Here is a 22,777-nt window from a genome sequence, read left to right as displayed (position 1 = left end):
TGCCTAGTCATAATACATTTAAGGGAATCATTCTCTGAAAGGAAAACAATTTTCAAGCCACTTCAACAATGTTTTTCTCTACATGGAAAATATAAATTTTTGAAATGTGTCTCCACTCAAGTAAGTTTTGACTCATTGTGAAGATTTCCAGCAGAAAACTTTAAACTTTAGGAGAGAAATAAATTTGAGAGAGATTCTTTATGCTGTCCTTACCTTTTTTTCCAAAAGGCACATGCAAAGGAGCAAATGGAGTAAAGTAAATGCCAGAGCTTACGCAGCAAACAGCACGTGTGCTGTGCTAAAACAAAAATATGTCTGAAATACTGGCTGTGATTGAATGTTCTACAAATATGTCCTATATTTGGTGTATTTGTGCACAAGGCATTTATTTCAGCCATCTTTGGGAGCAGTTTTAACAGAATCTGTGTTGCACTCACATGGGGTTTTTGTTACCTGCAAGAGTGGATTGGTCATTTATAACTACCCCCTGGGTGGATTTTTTTTTAGGTTCTTTGTAATGCTGAAATTTGATAGCAAAACTGAACTGCCATGTGCAAAAATTTGGCATAGAGGAGTACATAGAGAGTTGGACCTGCTCTTCAAGCTGAAAGCCTGTGAAGTTGGGTTCTGGGTGCTGTGGGTGCCTTGGCCATAAGAATCGTGTGTTTCTGATGCTCCCTTGTTCTGCTGACACCTTAGGAAAAAGCTTCAGCCAGAAGTTATATATGGAATAGCTGCAGGAAGTGAAGTATGGCTCATATGATGTTGCTGTATATTTCTGTCTATTGTTTAGTATCCTTTTGCTAAATCTGTTTGATCTCTCTGTGTCTTTCTGTGCAGGTTACAAAAGTACGATCTCTTGCAACCCTTAGGATAGGAGCAAGGTAAAGATCTGCAGAGGACCCGGGGTCTGCCAAGGCCTGCTATTGCACTTCTGTAAATCTGGACAGTGTACAGTGCTTTAACTTAGGTGCCTGGTCTGTGAAGAGTTTTTGGAAGGACCAGGAAATGCTGTTACAACATTTCATTAGTGTTTGATTCTCTCGTGGTCTCTAAATCTTTCCTTTGTTGTCTTTTCCCAGGAGAAAATTAGCTATTTGAATTTTTAAGCTGTTGTTATTTCCAGGAAAACAGGAAATAAGACTAATGTGTTAATCTTTAACTTGTAATGGGATGTGCTAGAGTAATGTGACCCTCCAGAGTGCTTGGGCCATCCTATAGGCTTTGTCCACAAGTGATGTAGTGTGGGAAGCCTGACTTATATCCAGCCTGGGTAAAGTGAAATGACAGTAGATACTTTCCAAGTTTTATTGGTTTTCTACACAATTTCTTATACCCTTGATGATACCTGAACAGTGTCAGATAATTTTCTAATGTAAAAATCCCAGTTTAATATGTCTGTATATACTTTCCCAGTGTAAGCACCCCGTTGCTCCTTGCCTTTTTGTATGCTGTCAGGATGTGCATACTGTGTATACGTAATTGCTGGACTGTGCACCCTGCACAAAAGCCTGAATAAATGGGTTTTAACATTCATCCAGAGAATCACTATTCATTTGATGATCAGTGGTGCTAGTGGATTTTCTTTCACTTCTCGGAGAAGGTTTAATTGATTTTGTAGCACCAATCCGAAGTGGAGTTTCCAGGTAAATATCTGGTGCTATGACCAGGTAAGCCAATGAGAGGCTTTATTTACAAAGAATGGATTACTGTTGAAGGAAAAGACAGCTGGTAATTGAGGAGCTGTTAAATGAGTAGATGGACACCCAAATTATTCTCAAATCCAGCTAGCAGCCCTGGGAATATACCAAACCTTGGTATATTCCTCAGTAAGAATTTTGTGTTCCTTGCAGTGCCTTCTTGCACAGTGGCACTGGGAACTGTGCTGGTAGGTTCCCCAGAAGACTTGGATCTGAAGCAGCAGCTGCCAAAGCCTCTGGCACGTGCCCTAAATCATTGGATGATAACTGCCCAAGGAGGAAGCTGCCCTGGGGCCCTGCAAGCATCCCACGGGGCTGGGACCTGCCTTGGAGCTGCTGCTGTGCCTCCTGCAGACAGCGCCTCTGGCAGAGCCCTCCAGCCTGGCTGAAGGAGGAGGGGCTGTGTGCCCTGGGCCCTCCATCCTGCCAGGGCTGGGAGCCACATCCCCCACACCTCAGGGCTGCAGGGGCGTAGGGTGGGCAGTGGGTTGTGGCCAGGCTCCTGCTGAAACCCTTGCAGAGACAGGGGCTGTCGAGAAGGAAGCCTCCCCTGCCTCTGACTGGGACACCAGCACACCACCAGCTTAAACAAGGCCCTGGCTCAGCCCTTGGAAGACAAGCTTTGGGTTTAAGATGCCAAGAGGAACATAAAATCCAAAGCTGTGGAGTTTTCAGGGTCTGATTTGCACACATAGGCCAGCGCTGGGGTCTTGGGACTGCCTTGCTCAGCATGTGAGTGATTATTTAAAATTGTTTCTGCGGCCTCCCTCTCCCTGCATGACCCATGCAGGGGCTTAGAGGTGTTCCTGCTGCTCAGGGGACCAAGGTACAGAGGCCACCATGAGTTTCATGTCTAGCAAGTGTTTCTGCAATAGCTGCTGCTTGGAGGAGCCTTCGTTAGGACTGTGCTTGCTTCAGGTACCGACAGTTAAACGTAGTAAAACCCTTTTGTGCAAATATTTCTTTAGTACCACCACAAAATATTCCTGAGAATTTTGTCTAGTGCTGCCCTGGCTGCCTAGGATGCTTTTTAACTTCTCTACTCAGTGCTGAAGTTCTCTGGTGGATGCACTGCAGAGGGGGAATTGGGCAAGATGAAGTGTACCTTAGCAGCCAGGTTTAAAACCAGAAGCATGAAAATAGAGTTTCTGGTACAAGGAAAGCTCTGGGCTCCTCTCACTGTTGGTTGTAGCGTTGCTCAAGCTGGCCTGGTCCGGCTCTGACAGGTGGCATTGGCAGCTCATTAGCTGGAACGTGCAGGTTCACATCTGCTGCCAGCAGCCAGCAGGAGCTGCTCTGGGAAAGGATGGCAGCTCCCCCAGCAGCTGCTGAAGGAGCCAGCCCGGGAACAGCGCTTGCCCTGCTGCGGCAGCCGCTTTGGGTGGGCCTGAATGGCCGGGAATGGCCGCAGTCTGCCCTGCGAGGGAAGGGGACGGGGGCGCGGCCCTGCCTCTGGGCAGACGCAGGAGCTTTCTCAGCCACCTCCGCGGCAGGCGGGATTTTGCCCTGGTGAGGATGTTGTTGGAATTGCAGATTGGTATTTACCTGTAGGTAAAGGTCTGTCTGAAATGTTGTAGCAGAGTTGCACGATGAAAAATGCTATCCAGCAGGGCAGGAGAGAGTGAATTCAGTTGTGCCTGTGAATGTCTGGCATCAAAGAGCGGTGCTTGGTCTGTAAGGCAGGAAGCTGCTTGATTGCCACTTGAAATGGTGATGTTTTTGTCCCTCTCTCCTCCATGCTGTTTCCACCCTTGATGGCTGGCCAGCAGCTTTGCTTCTCCTTGTAGTTCATCCTGGGTCTTTTCTCTAAATTCACTAGTGATCTTTGCATCTGTGCCTGCAGCAGGGTGTGGATTTGGAAGCAGCCGGGCTGCAGGTGGCCCTGGCCGGGTGGGCAAGCAATCGATGGAGTGCAGGCACCCTGAGTCTCACAGCTGAGCCACCTCACTGCCCTCACTGCAGAGGGCAATGTTGTAAACCTGCAGCCATTTGGGGGTTTCTTCCCAGTTTTTGTCGTGGTCTGACTGAAGTTCTGCTGCCACGTGGCTTTCCATGGTTTTTGTGCACTGAGGAGTTAGAGGTTAGCCTGCCTGCCTCCTATGGCAGCACTTGCTGGCCCTCAGCTGGGGGCGGGTGTTCCATTCAATTCCTTTCAAATGGTAAAAGCTGGGGTGAGCAAGTTAACTTTATTAGAAGTCTGATCCAGGTTCAGAATAGGGTAGCAGCCCCATTTCCAGGCAGCACGTGGCACACTAACACTTTCCATTTTTATCATGCTGATGTTTTCCTTTTTCCCAAATCATTCTATAGATGTAGCCCGTGCCAACCGTGCGCAGCTTTGCCGCATCCCGTGTGCGCAGTTTCAGCATTAATTAAATTGCTTTGTCGCAGAGGAACCAAGGGGAGCTCATCTAATCAGGTATTAAATAAATGAACAAACAAACTAACATCATCCCTCTCTGCAGTTCCTGGAGTGCTCCTTGCCATCATGACCATGATGAGACCAGGGCAGAACATTGGGGGCAGCTCAGTACTCAGGATTACCATGGTCTGCACCTCCCAAAAAGCCCAAAATGTTTAACTGGGTTTGAGTCCCAGCAGCTCTGTGCTTATAGGCACTCTGCAAACATGTGTCTCATGCCAGAGTCCCCAACAACTGCTGGAGGTGGCTGCAGTGGGAGAACAGGTAGCAAAACACTGCCTGAGACAGGCACTTCTGTCACTGAATTTAGTTCACTTTCTTTCTCCCCCACCAGGGAAAATAGACTTTCTATTCCTGAAACTGGTAAGACGTAAGTTAAAATCCAGGTTTGTGCATGCCTGAAAGTTTTGTAGAGCTGGATGAAACCCGAAAATTCCTTCTCCCAGGCACCCTGGCCAGACCCCAAAGCAATTTTCCCCCTTTCAGGCCACTTCCCGAGGGCTGGAATGTTGGGTCACCCAAAGCACTGCTGCAGTTCTTGTTCCAAGGTGCAGTTGGGGATCTCTGTAAGGTGAGCCTGGCTGGCGTAAGGAACCTGCCTGGAGAACATTGCCAGCTCCTTATCCCCCACACTCCTCTTGCTTACGCTTCACCCAGCTCATGTAAATTAATAGCAGCGTTGAATTTCTGTCATATCTACCTGCTGCTCCTGGCAGATCAGCTGGGAAAGAAAAAGCCTGACTGTTGCTATAGAGACCATCAGATGGAGTGGCACCAGAACATCTTCAGCACCACTGCCACCGACTGCTCACCTGTGTCCCAGCACCCGACTGGTGACCATGCTGGGAGTGGGACACCCCTGCTCCTCAAGCCACCCCCGTCCTGCCCTGCAGAACTCCAGGGAGGACTGATCTCTGGGTCTCCTACAAGCTGGATTTATGCAGGTTTTCCTCAGCAGGAAGCTTCTCCCAAGCTCTCCTTGAACAGGCTTGTGGGTTGGACATGTCCCCAGGGATGGGCAGGGAAATGCAGGGCAGCAGCTCCTTCCTGGTGCTGGTTGTAGGACTGTGGGAGCCTGCTGGGAAGGCTGAGTGAGACAGGGTGTGTGACAGAGCTGGCTGGTGGAGGCAGCTTCAAACCTTTCCAACACTTGTGCTGCTGGCTCTGCCAGGCCAGGTGTCCCAGGGGTGGGTGCTGAGGTTACTGAGCACAGGTCCTCTGTGTGACACTGAGGAGCAGGGTGATGCTGGTGTTTAATGCATGTGCTCCTAATGGGCCCAGTTCTGCGCCAGCTTTTCCTTCACTGTTACAGCAAAGGGGGCACTTTATGCAGCAGGACACCAAATCTCTAAATGTCCATTCCATTTCTTCAGCACAGAATGAGCTCAAAGATCCTGTGAGGCTGGAGGATGCTGCCCAGAGCAGCTCAGTGACATTTTGTCCAGCTTGGAAATGGTCTTTCATGGAGCATCCCTGTGTGTTTGTACAGCAGCCTCTCCCTAGCTTCTCCAGGCAAGGTCGTGCAGGTTGCCAAGTTCAGGTTTCAGCTCCAGGATGAGTGACAGAGCCCTTTCATCTCCAGTGTCACAACACTTCAGCCTGCATCAGCGGCTGCTGTGATGCCTGCCAGGCTCACGGGCATTTTGTTATAGCTTTTGCAAGAGAAATTTGTAAACTGGTGACAGGGTCTCTAGGCCCGCCCTGCAGGTGATGTGGGCAGATCTCATGGCATTTAGAGAATTGACTGAATTGGGGAAACTCAGGGTCCTTGATCAGCCCAAGGGAGAAAGCAGAGCTACAGAGGGGAAGCCTCAGGTGGTGGTAGAAGCACCATCCAAACAGACCATACCAGATTATACAAACACCAGCAGCTTGATGTTTTGAGGAAGGAAAAAAAAAAAAAAAGACAGTAGTTTAGCTGGTATTCTTGAAACAATCTGAAAAACTGAAATCCATCCTGTGCCAGTAAATCACCAATGAAGAAACCAGCAAGTTTAGGGACATGGCAAATCACAATTGTGGCTTTGTAACTCCTAATTATCCAGCACATCAGTTTCTTCCAAAATGAGGAATGAGTGTAAGTGTGGTTGTGGCTGTGAGGTCTCACTGAAGACAAGAGTTACAGCTGGAATAGGGATGTTTAAAGCAGTTCCTCGGTCAAGCTCAGCCACAGCACTTCTACTGCCCTTCCCTCAGGGTTTAACACTGCTGCTGCTGCTGCTGAACACCCTGTGTGGAACAGAGTGGGTGATCTTTACAACCACTTGTGGCTGGAAGCTGGGCTCTGGGGGTGCTTGGCCCCCTTGCAGGAGAGAGAAGCATGATGGTCAGCCAGCATCCCACAGCTCAGGAACTGGAGCCTCCTACAGCTGAGAGTCAGGGAAGTGAGCAGCTATTTTTTAGAAAATAGCTTCAGTGTGCCAAAAAACTTAGTAACAGAGAATATAATATCAGATGATAATCTGTCCATTCCATTTTATACTGGTCTTACAGTCCAAACTCTGGACATGCCCCGGGCCCTGCTACCTCTCACTCTTTGCAGGGACCATGAGCTGATGGCTGTTGTTGGTTATCCACCCAACCCCACCATCTGCTCCTCAGCTCTCAGGAGTCACAGCTCTGAGCTTTGGAACAGCACAGTGTCAGCAGCACTGTCAGTTTCTTCTGCATCTGAAACTGATGATGTGGCTTTTCCTTTTCTTTTGCCCTAAGCAATGCCTTTGAGAGAATAGGGACTTGCAGGGAAAGCAACACATCTTCTGAACTTGCTGGAGTGGAGGCTGCAGAGCAAGTGGAGCAGGACAGAGCATCATGAGACGTGTAGGATCTTGGGACAGCTCTGCTCAGACTGGAAATGCAGCAGAAGTAATTCATAGCTCTGATCCCATGAAGTGAACGCTTCCTTTCCTTGTGCTTTGAGGGATTTTTGCCCTATGAAATTGCATTTTCTTGCCAGGTGAATAATATGACTTTTAAAAATAATAAGGAATTACAAAGGATACACAGGAGACGTTATTTGATTTTTCTCTTCTACTGCAAATAGAAGGTTTCTGGATCCATCATGTAAAGACACAACAAAAATACTTTAGAGACTTTAAGCACCTGGCCAAAGGAACCAGTAACTCTGGGCTGTGCAGATCAGCAGCCAAGGAAACTTCACCTCGGACCGTGGATCCATCTCTTTCCACCAGAGATGTGATCATCCACTCAGATTCCTTTCAGCTGAAGCTCCAAGCACTGATTTAATGAAAAGTAGCTGTGACAATTCAAACAGCGTAATTCAGAAAAAATTATGTGTTTCTATGTGGAGAATATAAGGGCTCAGCTGAGCTGGAGGCAATGGGAGCACCTGGGCCAGCACTGCCCCAGCCTGAGTTCTGACAAGAGGGCAACAGAAGTACTCAGTGTCCAGCAGCAGATCAGAAAAATGCAGTCTTTGCACTCACTAGAATAGTTCTTAACCATTCTATTCTAAATTCTATCCTGCTCTATTTACCCCTGCACTATCCAGAGCTAGGCCGCACTAACAATTATGCAATGGAAGACAAATAAATATGGAGGAGTACCTAAGAGGAGAGTAGGTCCACGGGCACAATGTCTAAGTCCAAAATTTGCCACTATAAATGAGTGATGTGTCTTCTTGACTCCAGAGCCTTTTTTCTTGGCAAGCAAAATGAAGGGAAAGAGCCTAGCAAGTACAAATTACTACATTAAAAATGAACTGATAATCTATAATCATACATGTTTATGTATGGTCCCATGTGACACCCTTCTCTCTCAGTTAGAGAGATGTGTATTGGATGGCTGGTCTGTTCAGGAGATAAAGAATTGGCTGGATTGGTGCAGCCAGAGTGGTCAGTGCCTTAATGTCCAGGTGGAGGCTGGTGATGGATGGTGTCCCTCACAGCTCGGTCCTGGGACTGCTGCTCTTTAAGATCTTGGCAGCATCCTCAGCAAGTTTACATGTGGCACCACACTGGGTGGTGCAGCTGACATCCCTGGAGGGTAGGAAGCCTCCAGAGGGAAATTCAACAAGTCCAGGTGCAAGGTAGGTCCAAGCAACCTTAGACACGAGTACAGACCAGGAGAACTTACTGAAAGAAGCCCTGTGGAGATCAGGGGTTGTTTGTGGATGAAGAGCTGGACACGAGTCAACAACGTGGCCTCATAGGCCAGAATGCCACTTGTATCCTGTCTGTGGGCAGCAGGGCAAGGGAGGGGATTGTGAGAACCCACCTGCAATGCTGCTGCATCCACCTCTGGGTCCTCAGCTCACCTGTATGAGCAGGTGCAGAGGGGCACAGAGATGATCAGAGGGCGTGGAGCAGCTCCCTGTGAAGACAACCCAGAAGGTTGGGTTCGTTCAGCCTGGAGAAGAGAGGCTCCTGGGAGGCCTTACAGCACCTTCTAGGGTCTTAAGGGAGATTACAGATAGGAGGGATTGCACTCTTTGTATGGGCAGACAGGACAAGGGACAATGGTTTAGATTAGATGTTAGGAAGAAATTCTTCACTGTGACAGTGGTGAGGCACTAGAATGGGCTGCCCAGGGAAGCTGTGGGTGCTCCATCCCTGGTGATGTCCAAGGCCAGGCTGACCAGGTCCAGTGAAAGGTGTCTCTGCCCATGGCAAGGGGGCTGGGACTGGATGATCTCTGTGGTCCCATCTAAACCAAACCTTTCTATGATTCTATTTCTGAAACTGTTCCAGTTTACTCAAAGTGAGCAGTTTTGTTGCAGGTTTTGTGCACCTAAGAACACAAAGCTGTCTATAACTCACTGCTAACTGCTCTAGAGATTTTTTTTATGAAACAAAACCAGCCCATCAATGAGGAAAATTAATCTTTATTTTTTTCTCTAAAAGCAGAATCCATTTACATGGTTATTTGTATGGTTTAGAGGTGGTTTTAAGATGTGATAGTCACATCAGAAACAGTACAGAACAACCAGTGAGGGAATGAAGAGCCAGTTTGACAACTGCTTTCTCAAGTAGCCCCAACATTACTTTTAGCTAATGGTTTTGCCACAGTAGACTTCAGGACAATATTAAAATCTCACCTACTCAACACAAATACAGAGATAATGACTTGGAAAAGAGCTACAAAATACAATTATTGCTGCTGTATCTGCATTGCTTCCTCACAGGATACTCTACTGTATGCTGGGAAAGCAGTTCTTAAATTTCAGTTTCATTAAGAATGTCATTTAGATAAATAAAAAGTAATGAACCAGCCAATCTCACATGGTTAATTTATCTGAGAGAAAATCTCACAGGGTTAATTTATCTGAGAAAAAACCCAAAAGAAAATGGGTTGTTCTACAAAAAAACAAAAAAAGCAGAGAGGTTTTGTTTTATAAGGCAAAGAGTAGATTGTTATAGTTTGAAAAAGAGAGGATGGATGTGCTTAAACATCTAAGTAAATTTGGTTTGTAGGTGTTCCCAAAGCCTGCAAAGGGCAATCCTGGCTGAATGACCTGTCAGCACCAGTGAGGTCTCCCCTGTGCTTGGCAGGAGGCAGCTCTCAGCTGTGCTCCTCAAGGTCCCAGCCCAGCTGCACTTACACACACAGCTCTGACTCAGCTTCTCTCACACCACTGAACCAGCCCACACCTCTGCTTCTGCTGCAGTCAGGTGCAGGTGTTGGTGTTGGGGAGTCTGGGCCCTCCCATGTGTGTGAGGGAACGAGAACTATTGCAATCATTTAGCTTAAAGGGTAGACAGAGCGATGAACACTCCAAGCACAAGTTATGACAACCCTTTAAGACCTGAAAATGGAAGGTAGAAAATTATTTTAAGCACACTGATAACTATGAACCACACATGGTATTTGGTAGTGCCTCTATAAGCATCTATGAGAGACTTGATATGCACCAGCACATCTCCCTGTACTGCATGGCAAGGAAAACCCAGCACTCTGCAGGATGCTTCCCATGCAAATGTGCATTTCCTAGGTGATTGGGTGCCTAGGTCTGTAGCTTCTGATGAAGCCTTAAGAAATGTATTCTAGAACATCTAAAGATGAAATATGAACATCTCTTGTGTTACTGAGCAAAAGGTTAGCTGGAAAAACCATTTAATACAGATGATTCTAGGTTCAGTTACATGATTAGCCTAAACAATGTGCCCAAACATTTTTAATTTGAACAAAATTCTTAAACTATGCCTCTCTAAAATTTACAAAGTATATAAAACATGTGATTTGACATTTAGAAAACCTCAGCCCTTTTACAGAAAACAAAACAAGGCCATAGAATTTTAAGTTTAAATCTATTGGTTTGTCTTCTCAGCAGTTTTAGTTCCTATGATAAAAAAACTTCAACAAACAGCATTTCACCATGGCCTTATAATGCAAGGAATAAATTAGCGAGTCACACTGTAAATAAAAATAAATAATTTCTAAGGGTTTTTTTTAACCATCTTTTTAATTGCACAGTATTTTAAATTTTCAGTAGCAATGAAAAGTCAGTTGGGTATTTTTCTAAATGCCCCAGAGAGCAGGAAAACATTGTGTCTCATTTTTCAAGCTCTACACATTGAAAACACCTTGGTCAAGCCATCAACTGATAAAGCTGGTAAATGTTTTGGTAGTCTCTTACTGTGGCAAGACGCTGCAGCATCTCTCCCCCAAGGCATTCAGTCCTCCGGCGCTCACCCTGCTGGGGCAAAGGCCCCCAGGGTCCCCTTCCAAGTGAGGTACTCTGGTTTACACTGGCAGCTTGGGTATTTCTGGGAAGGTGTTCCCCATCAGCTACAACTTTCACAGCAGAAGTTCATCAACATCTCAGCTACATCCGCCCCTGCCGAGGCTGCAGGAGTCTCCTTCGAGGGCTTCCCCGGCCCCCCTCGCCTTCTCTCTTCAGTGTCACATGAACACATCAGAGCTGCAATGCAGGACCAAGCTACAATTCAGACATACCAAAGAAAATGGGACACCTGGAAAGGTATGACCTTACCTCAGACCATTAGCAGTGTCTTAAACCCACTTGCCAAATATATGTGTGTATATATACAAATATATATATATATTACACATATTTGAAAAAATAAAAAACAACAAAGTGATTAATACTGTCATAGCCTGGGTATATTTAGCTCAAAGTTAGTTACCTACAGGACATACTTAAAAACTCTTAAATACTTGCAACATGTTGTTGTATTGAAAACAGTTATGAGGAGATACCTAATGTATGTGCATTAAAAATACTGTATATCAATATACTAGTACTGATGCAGTTGTAACAGCTTGGGATTTTATCTATAAATACAGAGTTTCTGCTAAGTATCAAAACAACTCTCAAGTACCGAGGACAAAGGGAAGTTTTGCCCTCTTCTTAGCTGAGGGACAGCTCCAACTTGAAGGTACTAAATCCTTCATTGCATCTCTGGCACTCAGCTGGGGCCAAGAGAGCATCACTGAATTAGCTCTGCTATTTAAGGATCATGGGAGGTTACAGCTCAGTTATTTGCATCAATGCAAGTACATAGACAAAGGTAGTATTTGACCAGTATCAATCACTGCATCCATGTTTGTTACTGGTGTACTCTTCAGAAGTTGTTACAGATATAGACTGATCTCATTATGGAGATGTTCACACACAATTCCTCCGTTACCACAGCAAAACAAAAGGAAGTATCAAGGCAAATATTTTGTCCACAGTAAATTTCCTTTACCCAACATAAGCGAGTCTAAGGGGAACTAGCACATCATTGCACAACATTAAAATCCACCAAATTACTCCTGCTCTTGTATTTTTAAAGCATTTTCAGTGCTTGGGTGCAAAGCACAGAACCTATCACAAGAATTCCTAGGGATCACCACCCTCTGGGGATTCAGCACTGCCCTGGCTGTGTGCTGAGGCAATGGACACCGGTAACTCAGCCTGGGCAGCTCCTCACACGGATATCCCAGTGGCCAAGCCTGCTGAGCCCCTGCTCTAGGCCAGACTGTGACATGTGCATGGCAGGAGCAGCCTGGTGCCCACACCACAGGAAAAACCACAAAACACTTCTATTACATATGCACCTTTCAGTTCATGCTTAAAGGAATTGAACTTTTGGCAGAAGTAAATACCTACACAAAAAATAAACGTAGAAACCCATTAAAACCACAAACACAATAACTGCATTATTAAAACAGCTGCATCTACACTATGGTGTAGTACTTCAGTGTAATTCAGTTTAACCAAATCTTAGCATACAACTAAGATGAGACCTATTTCCCAGTCCGAACCTCAGCGTCAGCGCTGCATCAATCTCTACATTAAAACATGCTCTACGGATGGTGACCAACCAAATCCAGGGAAAAACTGTTGCCACAGGTGAAGAGGTCTTCTCCCTGAACTGACAACGCAGGACAGATGGTGTAGAGCCCCTCTGGCCATGCCATGGGGACAGGCAATGGCAGAACCTGCAGCACTCTGGCAGCGGAAGCTGCAGGAGCACCATGTCCTGAATTGGTTTGCTGAACATGGTTCAGATTATTGGATATGCCTATAGCACAATGCTCTTTAGAAGCATTTACTGTATACCCAAACCCTACTTGCTGCAACACACGGTGTCACACAAGTAGTGAAAATGTCTTCGTATTCAAAAGTGCTTGGACATCATTTTCAGGCAGCATTTTACCTTTATTTTAGTGAGTTCCCACTACAAAGATTTTAGAAGGAAGAAGATGCCAATAGTCTATTTTTTTGTTTTAGTATGTGAAATTGAGACAGACACCTAAATAAATACCTACTTTTACTTCCCTAAATCTATTCTATGTCTGAAATCTCTAATTTTTAAATAAGGGATAAAATGTTGCCCAAAAGACTAGTTATAATTTTACATTTGTGTTTCTAATCTACAAATCAAAATAGTTCTCAGTTAAAAAGATACAATTTGTATCAACAGTAAAAGGTACTTTCTGGTTCTTCAGGGCCTTACTTAAAACTCCAGCAAGTGTACCAAAATTATCAGCTGTAATAGTGTAAACGAGTGACATTTTTTTAACACTGAACATCATTGCAATGGATGGAAACCTAAAACTGTTGGCAACTGATCACGTCATGGAAGTATATCTGACATCAATTGCAAAAACTATTTCTATTTTTCATATATATATTAAAAAAAGCTTAAGAGGTGCTAGTAAAACCCATGACTTTAAACCAGAAATATCCCTTACTAATGCTAAAACAGACTTGGCTTGTCTGTTTCTAAAACTACACTATTTGTGGCAAGAATCAGGCCTACACAATGCAAAAAGCAAAAAACTAACTCCAGGAACACATATGGTATCTTCTCTCCCCACAACCCTCCCCTCCCCAGCCAAAAAAAAAAAAAAGTTTAAGTTATCATTTTGAGTTACAATATCATTACCATAGTGCAGATAATAAATGTTGCATATCCTGAACACACAAAACCTTTTCAGGCCATCCTTGATAAATAGCAAGAAAAATCAAACAGTATCTTAAATACAAAACTTGCATTGAGATAATTAAATTCATTTAAAAACAGGTAAATACTTTATGAAAAGCATATTTTATCCAGTACAGTTGTGCAGCAATACAAAAGAAAAACATATAAAACAACTAAACAGGGCCCTACTGTTTCAGGTCCCCATCTACTGACCAGAGATACACAGAGCTGGGTAACAACACACGGGAACTGAAACAGGGCAGCCTGGCTTGGGGTGGTTCTGAGCATTTGCAGTTTCTCTTAGCTCCCAAGGGGGCTGCAAATTCTCAGTACCTCTGAAAATCAGGCAATAAGGCTTTAAATATATCCATAAATAATTAAAAAAAAATCTTTTCCCCCTCTGTTTGCATCTGATCTTACTAATTGACTGCATCAACAAAAACATGTAACTATTTAGGCAAAACAAAGAAAGCAACGAAAAGTGCCATACTATAAATTACCAATATATTGTTACCCATTTCACTGTTAACTGTTAACTTAGTTATTTGTTTCAAAAAATGAAGTCAGTGCTGTAGGAAATCTTTGTTTTCTACAAACAGGTGATTACAGCACAAAAAAGCTCACAAAAACAAACAAACATACATCAGACATACTCGTGGCGGTTTAAAAAGTTCAGAAACTTGGCTTGAAAATTGGCTTGAAAATTCCCTGCCAGAAGTAGCAAAATCCTCATTCTGCAGGTTAATATCTCACAGCCCAAGGATAAGCATCCAGCAAGTTAAAAAATGAAACTAAAAATCCCAACAAAATGTAACAATGATAAGAAAGTGCTGCATATAAACCCCTGATGCACCAAAGATTATAACCAGAGACTACAGATTTTTTTTTTAATATATATATATATATTAATTTAAACTGGAACATCCTCCAGATGTGAAAATAGCCATTTAAAAATTTTCAAACTAGAACACAAAACTTATCTGGTACTTCCAATGCATGGGGCTATACATACAGACTCCATGATACAGTATTTCACATAAACGGATTACTATATAACCTCCTTGCTGAGAAGGAGATCCCAAATGCTATTGTAGCAAACCTCCCTCAGCCTTAGAGCTGAGCTGAAAACTACGAGACACCACAAAGATGCGTCATCTCTCAATAACCTAGCTGAGATTTCTCCACTAAGATGGCAGCAGCGAGCTGCTGAGCGTCCGTCACGTGAGGGTTCTTCTTCATCACCATGCGCACGAGATCGGGGGGGAAGATGTTGCAGAGGTTAATGTAAACCTTCTCCCGGGTGTCTTGGAGCCTTGGGGGGTCTTGCGGGGGGATTCCACAGTAAGGGACGCGCCAGGGCTGCTCCTGCTGCTCGGGAAGGCTTTGGAAGGCGAACTGCTCGTAGCACGGCTGCGTGGGGTTGCTGGGCAAGGAGTACGTCTGGCGGTAGCCGTAGGCATCCATGCCGTAACTCTGCCTATCCCAGCCTCCCAGCCCTTCCTGGCCAGAGTAAGGCTTCCTGTGTCTTAAGGGGGAGTTTTCGTACAGGCGCGAATCTGAGATGCTGTCTATCCTCGTGGACACCAGGGCTCTCCCCAGGTGCAGCGCCTTCGAATGAGGCGAGCTCTGAGGCGCGGAGTACTCGTTGGGACAGCTGGAGCGAGCCCCGACTGCTGCGTGCTGCAGATGCACAGCCATGTACGGGATGGGAGATTTGTGGTGGTGCTTTGGTTCTTCGTGACTGTAGCTCTGCACTCGAGCCAGGGGCTCGTGGTAGCTCTGCAGGAAGGGCTGAGCGTTAAGGCGGCCGTGGGCGTGCATGTGCTGGCACTTCAAGTTCTCCTCCAGCTGCGGGTCAGGAGAACTCATGTAGGAGCGGTCGCTGTAACCCACGTAGGAATCGCTGCTGCCACAGCTGACGCTCCCCTCGCTGCTGCAGTCGGAAGCTACGGAGCTAATCCGATAATCTGTGTCCAGGGAGAAGCGCCTCTCGGGACTACGCGGTCCCGATATGCTGAGATTTGAATATGCACTCAGCATAGAGTAATACCCTACGTCCACCGGAGACTCACATTTTGGATACTGGTCATAAGGCATTGGTGTTCCATGATTTTTGGTTGCCATCATCACTGTAGGATACTGTCCCTGTGGTCTTTGATCCTGAGGTGGGAAGTGAACTCCGGATGGAAGGCCGTTAGTTAAAGGTGCAGTACTTTGGGGTTTTCCAGCAGAGGAACTTGGTATGCTAACTAAAGAAGGTACAGACCTGGTTTCCAATTTGTTTTTGGTGGGAAGCTTTTCCTCCAAGTCCTGATAGACTTGAGTCCTTATACTAGGATCCGATTGCCTCTTTGGAGCAGCGCGCTTCAGCTCTGAAGTGCCCTCGCTTTTAGTGCTACAGGGAACGCTATTGCTTTTAACCAGTCCTCCTTCACTCGTAGTTTTGGCAGCTGTGCTTCTAGACATGGCACGGAGTTCATCAGCTACGGATCGCTGAGGCTGATTTCCTCTTTCTGGATGATAGTATTTGCATTTGTGTCCATAGGTACATTTCTTCCCTATTAATACAAATATAATCAGATTTTAAAAACTTCAAACAAAATCTGTTAGCCATCAAATAACAGAAATGCCCCTCATTTGAAGTTTTACTGTTGATTTGAAAGAACTTGCAAACAAGATTGGTTTTGTGCAACACAGGGTGTGCTCTAAGAGCTGCTCTCCTGTTTTGTGGGGAAAAAAGAGGCGGTGGCAGTGTCCTGCAGCTGGTGCTCTGGGAATGCAGACCAACTCTACCAGCCAAGTTTTGAGCTGGATGTGGCACTGCCAGGGAGGCTGTACCTGCTGTGTTGAGCCAAGGCAATATACAGAAAGAAAACTTAATTGGGAAGTCCCACAGCCATAAGGCCAGCAGGTTTCCGCTCAGTCAAGATGCCTGTAGGAATGCTCAGTAGCTAAACTTCAGATAACTCAATTAATTCTCTGGAAGAAAACCTCAATATTTCATGACACTAGAAACGGGCTTCTGGAACCTGCAGAATTTAGGTGCTGATTTGGATTTATTCTAATGAATGATTAATTAAGTTGCTTCTTTAGTTCAACTGGTAGACAGAAATGTTTTTTAAGTAACACATGAAAAAATCGCTCCAGTTTCCACCATCAGCTCAGCATTTCAACCCATCTCAGGCTACGATAACAATATTAAAACCAATGTTAAAGCATTTTAAACAGTTTTGGCAGTGTCAAAATAAAGCAGGATGTTGGTCCCCAGTCCCAGTCCATAAAATTTGATGGGTTAAATCAAATTACCATATGGACATGGTTGCTTCTTATGCTCTGGCACAATAGGCTTCTTCCTAAGAAAATTGTCCAGACTTGGACCATGGCGGCCAAGAGGATCATCAGGAGGCATAAATCTACAAAGAAAGAACAAAGTATTATGGAAGCAAACAAGCCTTTTCATATTTCTCATGCAATGACCAAGAACCTCATAACTGTGCTACACCATAACCTGCCATCTGATGTTTTTAAATCCGGGAACCTCAAGAGCAGTTTTGGAAAGCCACCTTTCTGCTGCAGGTACTGTCTTAGAGGTGGGTCACAGGAACAGACTGTGTGGACACCTCTAGACTGCTAAGGACACCTCTGGTCCAGCTCAGCTGATGCTTTGTGGCAAAGCAGGGCTGCAAATAACCCATCCCAAAATCAAAAGTAAGGGTGCAATACAGGCAGCCATTTCTTAAAACACCACTACTAGCTTTGCAAAACTCTGCCGATTCTTGCATCAGCATTCAGGCACCTTAACACAAGTGCCTGCTTAGGGGAGCACCGAGTGCCTCCCACTACACAAAGACACCAGCAGGAACTGCAGTGGATCTGTAGGCTGGGGTAGAGTTACTACAGATGGATCTAATCAGACAGTTGAACTACAGACCCCCTGAAGTTCATTCCAATTTGGGTTCTTCTATGACTCTAGGACTTAGGAGTCTAACCACAGGCACTCAGAAATGTTGGTTCAGTATATCAACAGAGCTCGAATATTACACCATAGCATACATCAAATATACATTGACATACACCAAAGAGGAAAAAATAGCATAAAAAGACATAAAAATGTTGCTACAAAAACAGTTTCAAATACTTCTGGTAAGAAGATCAAATTTATGATTGACTATTCCTCCTGTTTTCCTACATATACCTAATGATTTGGGTGTAAGATGAAAAATTTGTACAAATCTTCAAACTGTCCTTTCCTCTATTTCAGTGTCACAAGTAAAGACAGAATGACTTACTTGTCATTAACAAAAGAATACATCAACAAGCGTTCATCTATGAACTTCTTCCATTCTGGCTTTTCATTAGCTAGATCCCTGTAGTTGTCATTGGAGACAATGATGCCATCTGACTCGAAGGCCAACTTCACTATGAATCGGTCATCGTAGCACACCACCCTTCTCCCCTGCACGCGCCGCGACGGAGTGAACACAAGAATCTTTTCCTTCTCCAATTTACGCAAGATTTCTTGATCTACAAGGAATAAGAATCAAAAGCCAAACAAGAAAGAAAAGAAAAAAGTTTGTTTAGTCTCTAAAGATATTAGACTTGAGGAAGAAAATCCAAGCATTTAGGACTAAAAATGTTTTATATGTTATAGTCCACATATGATATCTAAACTTATAGTCAGAAGTCTTCTGCCAATACTTTCAAAAAACCCTAAAAGCAAATCAAAGCCTCCTGCTCCACACCATTTCTCTAAGACTAACACAGGGAATCTTGTTCATGTTCCTATGGCTCACAAGAAGAGCCATTTTATCGAAATGCCTGTGCAAAACTCCTCTGGCTAAAGGGGTCATTTTAAACACCACTGAATGCAAAGTCTATATCCAAGTACAGCCACAGTTTTCCTGTAACTAAGATCCTTGGTAGAACCCAGCAAGAAACATCTTTTGAAAGAATTCCAGTAGCTCATATTAATGTGACAGTCTCATGAAAGTCTCTGCCGATCAACAGAAGGGGGTACCCACAAGGACTAGAAAACCCATATTCTGTACAAGCAAGCTCTCCGCACATATTAACAGCATTCCCCAGAAAGGCATGTGATGTAATTTTGTAACCAACAGCAAAAATTGTGGTGGTTTGTTTTGGTTTGGTTTTTTTTTGTTAACACCAGAAATAGTTTAGATTGTATCTTTGCTTGGATGGCTTACACATGTATATTTAAGTACTTATCAAAGCCAGACAGATTTCTCTTCAACCTTCTAGATAAGCATATTTAGCATTTTATGTAGTTCCTTCTTGTTCTACACAATCTGTCACTCAAATATCCCAAAAGAATTTATTTTCCCTTTTTTCTCTATAGAACCTGGAGTTCCCAAGGAGCTTTGAAAGACAGACCTCAGGCTACAAAGGACATTGTATCAAGTACTGGGGCGCCTACCCCTTATGTTGATTCTCCTACCTATCACTCTCCTTGGAGCAGACAAACTATGAAGGAAAAATGCACAAATAAACTAGGCAACATCTAAAACAGCAGATGCTTGCATAGTGAATATGAGTCACTGCTATTAGCAATAGTTAAGATCTCAACTCAACTGTTTTGTAGCATAAGAAACTTGACAGGGAACATGCTCCATCTGAGAAAAAAAATTCCAACAGGGAGAAATACAGCATTAATATTACATATAAGCAATATATTTGATACAAGCATTTATTTGCTTAGTAGAAAAAGCACACGATTTTAAATGAAATACAACCTTTTTGATTTCAACCCCCCCAATGAGTGAGAATGAGATGGAAGGTGATTTTTTTTCCCTGCTAAGAAAGAATAAAAAAAAATCTGCCATGTGATTACTGGTGGGCATTGGTAAGAAAGATGAGGCTCTTGTTCAATCCAAGAGGCTTCTCAGGAATGCTGACAGTCTAGAACCATCCCCATGTTAGTCACCTAGGGCTTTTTCAGAACTCCAGCTGGCTGCGTATCTTAGGTGTGTATCTCCGGAAACAGAGTGTCAGCACCAGGTATTTTACACGCCTGGTGGCACACAGGCTTCCTGCATCCTTAGAGGAAAACAGAAGATGCAATATTTTTACAGAAGATACAATAACCTGCTCTGATCTTCCTCTCATTTCCAGGGATGACACATGGAAAACTGATTTCTAAGTCAATTCTAGCCTTGCTGCTTTCTTGAAACACCTTTTGGGGCACTTAGCCGTACACAAACTTCAAGCAGATGTCACAATTAGAAGTGGTCAAATTTTTATTTCTTAGCCAATGTTCTTCTCACACCCCAAACACCAGTACAGCAAAAGAGAAGGGCTTCAAGAGGAAGGCTCCACACTGCCAGTGCTGACAGGGTAACAGCAGCTTTCCAGATGTTTCCTTGTGTTAACATGCTTTATTCTAGCAGCAATCAAGCAAATGGAATGAAGTGTTGAGAGGATCTTTCCAGATATTTGAAAATGCACATGGCAGCCAAAACATGCTTCTGTATTCTTTTAGAAGCTATGGCTCTTAGTCTCAAAAACTTCCCCTCCTTTAATGGTAGTTGTGTAGCCTCCTCCTGCTAAAATAAACAAACCCTTCCTCCTCTCTAACTTCTAGGATTTTTTTAACCCCCAATTCCATTCTATTTCAACTTTAGGGCAGTTGGAGGATGTCTCTCCAGCCTTTACAAAGAACCTGTTAATTTGATGAAGGAATAAATACTTCCACATTAGATTTTTTTTTTCTAGGATAAACACATTCAAAATTAAAATTTTCAAAAATTGTTTATCTGCTAATAGTAATGACAAAGAGGAGTACCATTCCCTTTCTGTTTGGATAATTCCCATACCCCAAAGCATGGGCAGTGACAGGCCAGCCTGGCAGAATCTGCTCTCCACAAGAAATAATACTCAACAAATTACTAACTTCAAACCTCTTTGCTACTAATGCTGCACGGACATAGCAGATTTTAGAAAAGGCAACTACATTCTTTAAGAAGTAAGTAGCAATGGTATGGAAACTTCAGCAGATGATCAGAACAGAACAGGAGGACTTGGTGAGGGCATTGCTTTGTCTTTTCCCTGCCTATAGATCACAATGAAATTACTGCACCAAAGGTGCTCTCTGTTACAGCCTTTCATTGCTGAAGGTTTGCTCATTTGAGCAGTAGCACTTCTGCCAGGCAAAGCACTGAACAAACAAGCAAAGATGGAGCTTACCTGTTATAAGAGCATCTGGTCTTGACTGCTCTTTCCTCCACGCTGGCACAAACACAGTAACATCCTTGTGGCCTCTTTCCAAAAACCAATCTACTGCCAATTTGATTCCTCGACAAGAAAATACTTCTTTGTTCCCATGGCTGAAACACACACATGGAAAATCTTTATTAGATGACTTTTTCTATGACCATAAATGGAGCTCAGTAAAATGCAGATGTCATAGCCATGCTCTTCACTTGCTCCATGGTTTCTAAAGGCAGTTGGGAGTCTGTGTGAACCTTGCCCAAACACTGCCGTCATTTCCAAAACAGTGTGGGAGAGAGTTTCCGAACATGTTTATTACCTGTACACACATTTGACAAGCAAAGAAAAATATAAGTAGGGGTTTTTAAAAATCCTCATAGCCCAACCAAAAGTACGGGGTGTAACAGGCAGCTCAACGACTTGGTGAGGGAAAGCAGGAGGTCCAAAATACCAACATGAGAGTGCACTGTGCTTAGGAAATGGTAGCAGAGGAGCATAGGTGTGCACAGCAGCAGGGGATGGGACAGCAAAGCCAGCTGCTGCAGGAGCTCCACAAGGTCCTGTGTGAACAGGGAATGAGACAAGAGAAGGCCTCCAAGCCCAAGGGGATGGCAGGCACTCAACGGGACAAATTAGGCAAACTGGAGAGACTGTCCAAAATCAACATTGGCAAAACTAAGAATGTGCTTAGTATGTACTTCAGAAGGAGAAATTAACGTGTATTTAAAACACTGTGCAGAGACAATTAATTGTGATCAGACAAAAGCACAACAAAACATGTGTCTGTTGTGCAATAACTGTCTGCGGTAAGGCAGGAGACGCGATGATGTCATCTTCCAAAGGCAGACAAGTCCTTGCCCTACTTCTACATCTAGTTTCAGGCATGGCATTATAAAGACATAGATGAAATGGAAAAGATTCAAAAGAAAGTAAAAGGAGACCTATGGGGAAAGGCTGAAGGAAGCATATTTAGCTAATCTGGAGAAAAAAAGCAGCTTGTGGAAGAACAAACCAATCTTCCATGTATAGGAAATAACTGAAATGGAGGACAGCAATCAACCAATGGGTGTCTGTAGAAAGGTTCTGGGAGCAGGGAGCTGCACGGTGGTTGCTGTGAGAAAAATCTGAGATTGCCCCATGATGGGCACACCCAGCTCTAGCCAGCTCCACAGTGCAGGAGATGGGAATGAGAGAAAACCATGGCATGAGAATGAGGAGCTGCTTCATGAGGAGCAGGTACACCCCCAGAGGGACTTGGACACTAGAGAACAGGAAAAGCACAAGAAGGAAAGGAGCAGCAGAGAAAAACTGTGACATTCTGACCCCAGTCCCCTGCACTGCTCACAGCTGCTCCAAAAGGACTGACTGCCACCTGCAGCTGTGACAAGGTGTAAGAGTGATGCTGTGGTGAGGTAGTGAGGAGGACACATGCTTGGAGTGAAGCAAGCCTGGAAAAGAGGAGAGTCTTTCCCCTAAATATTTTAATGTTAGTCTTTTTTGTGTCCCAATACCTGATTTAGAATTAAATATTTATATTAACTGGCTATAAATTAAATTGAATTCCCCAAGCTGAGTCTGCCTGACATAAAAAATTACATGATGAGTGATCTCCCTGTCATTATTTTGAGCCATGGGTTTTCTTGCTTCTGCTCCTCCTGTTTTCTCTCCCATTCTGCTGGGAGGTGAGCCACAGCCAACCCACTACAGTCCCACTGGATAAGGACAGAAAAGTCCTTAACTAGAGCTAGGAACAGTTAAGCACTGTGTTAGTAAAAGCTTTCTCCCTGATCTGTGGGACAGTGTGGCCATGGATTTTGGGATCTCCTCATGGGACACTTTGCAGAACAAGGCAGACAGCTCCTCTGAGGTCTGTCTAGGTTCTCCATGCACAGAAGACAAACAACTTTTGTGACATCCCTCCCAATCTTGCAGCTCTGTGTAGCAGAAGAAACACAGGGGCATGGAAAGAAGCCATCACCTTTCACTTGGCTGGCTTGTCATGAATAGCAGGTATGCCACAGTCTGCTTTCCATAAG

The 22,777-nt window shown here is 44.3% G+C and overlaps 2 protein-coding genes across 3 annotated transcripts in view; one reads left to right on the top strand and one right to left on the bottom strand.

The window, feature by feature from the left end:
* The window catches only part of RDX (radixin), a 44,596-nt gene extending 43,060 nt beyond the window's left edge, over positions 1-1,536 (top strand). For both annotated transcript variants that reach the window (XR_010026725.1, XM_063148981.1), the window contains one exon: positions 841-1,536. Coding sequence is in view for 1 of the 2 variants with exons in the window: in XM_063148981.1 (XP_063005051.1) it covers positions 841-877 (37 nt within the window). In the remaining variant the exon portion in view is untranslated. The remainder of the gene's footprint in view (positions 1-840) is intronic.
* A 7,409-nt stretch (positions 1,537-8,945) lies between these two features.
* Positions 8,946-22,777, bottom strand: part of ZC3H12C (zinc finger CCCH-type containing 12C) — a 43,246-nt gene continuing 29,414 nt past the window's right edge. Inside the window, exons 3-6 of the mRNA XM_063148979.1 lie at positions 20,718-20,857; positions 17,807-18,041; positions 16,824-16,930; positions 8,946-16,075 (exon numbers count right to left, since the gene is read on the bottom strand). Coding sequence (XP_063005049.1) covers positions 14,676-16,075; positions 16,824-16,930; positions 17,807-18,041; positions 20,718-20,857 — 1,882 coding nt within the window. The 3' untranslated portion in view covers positions 8,946-14,675. The remainder of the gene's footprint in view (positions 16,076-16,823; positions 16,931-17,806; positions 18,042-20,717; positions 20,858-22,777) is intronic.

The sequence above is a fragment of the Melospiza melodia genome, chromosome 2, assembly GCF_035770615.1.
Source record: "Melospiza melodia melodia isolate bMelMel2 chromosome 2, bMelMel2.pri, whole genome shotgun sequence".
NCBI classification, from domain to species: domain Eukaryota; kingdom Metazoa; phylum Chordata; class Aves; order Passeriformes; family Passerellidae; genus Melospiza; species Melospiza melodia.
This window is presented reverse-complemented; position numbering and strand designations above follow the sequence as displayed.